This window comes from Crocuta crocuta, unplaced genomic scaffold (assembly GCF_008692635.1).
Source record: "Crocuta crocuta isolate KB4526 unplaced genomic scaffold, BGI_CrCroc_1.0 scaffold385, whole genome shotgun sequence".
NCBI lineage: Eukaryota > Metazoa > Chordata > Mammalia > Carnivora > Hyaenidae > Crocuta > Crocuta crocuta.
The window spans coordinates 998,049-999,019 of record NW_027533270.1 but is presented as its reverse complement, the minus strand read 5'-3'; the positions used below and the strand labels follow the sequence as shown (position 1 = coordinate 999,019).

The window sequence follows — 971 nt, the reverse complement described above, 5'->3', positions numbered from 1 at the left end:
AAAGGCACAGAAAAGCAAAGGAAAAGGAAAAGAGAAATAAAGAAACAAAAATAACAAAATTAAACAGACATAAAGCAACAGAAATCAAAGGAACACAAACACACCAAAAATGAAAATTAAAATAAAAATAAACATAAAAAGAAGGAAAAATTAAAAGGGTAATCCTGAATGTTTCAACAGAGTGCTTTCCTCCCTTTAGAATCCTAGAGCAAGGAACTCAGTACTTTCTCTAATCTTATATTTATTTATTCTGATCCTAGCACTATTCTAGTGCAAGGCTTGTACTTGCTGCCGGTCGTAATCTTTTATTAATCTTTTAATGTGAGCCAGCTTGTTATAAAGGTACTGGCATCTATCCTTTTCTTCATAGTAATTAGGATGAATCCGTTTCATCTTCTCATATTTTAGAGATATTTTCTTATTAATCTTCTGATACTTTCTTGAGTCTGGAGAGAGGTGCTTCCTTTTTGAATCCAGGTGAATAAATTCTTGAGATAAAGATACCATCTTGGTATACAAGGCATAATATTCATCATATTCTGCTCTAAATTCCTGCTCATAGTGTCGACGTTGCTCAGAAGAGCTTATGGTGACATAGTTGGCCAAATAATCGGGGATGTCAGATGCTGAACAAGTCTTATCAGAAGCAGTGGAAACCTCTTCAGCAACTTCATTAGGGTTTGGCTGTGCACTTTCCCCCTGTCTTTCCGGTTCTGGCTTCTGTGTCTCCGTCTCCATCACCTCAATATTACACTCTTGCTTCTTTGCTTTGTGTTCTCTACATTTAGATTTGGACTTCTTGTGGGACTTCGATTGCTTTTTCTTCTTAAGCTTTAGATACTTCCTTCGAACAGAGATGGGGGTTAATGTTTCCAGGGAAGTATGTTTTCTCTGCTCCCCCCCAAAGATTTTCCTATTTTGAATAGAACTGTTAACACCTGGATCTTGAGCACCAGGGCCTCTCGCAAAGC

General features: G+C 37.2%; 1 protein-coding gene across 1 annotated transcript in view; it reads right to left on the bottom strand.

Annotated features, from left to right (window-relative positions):
- Window positions 1-11: 11 nt before the first annotated feature.
- Window positions 12-971, bottom strand: part of LOC144218022 (RNA polymerase II elongation factor ELL2-like) — a 6,777-nt gene continuing 5,817 nt past the window's right edge. Inside the window, exon 4 of the mRNA XM_077747817.1 lies at window positions 12-959. Coding sequence (XP_077603943.1) covers window positions 268-959 — 692 coding nt within the window. The 3' untranslated portion in view covers window positions 12-267. The remainder of the gene's footprint in view (window positions 960-971) is intronic.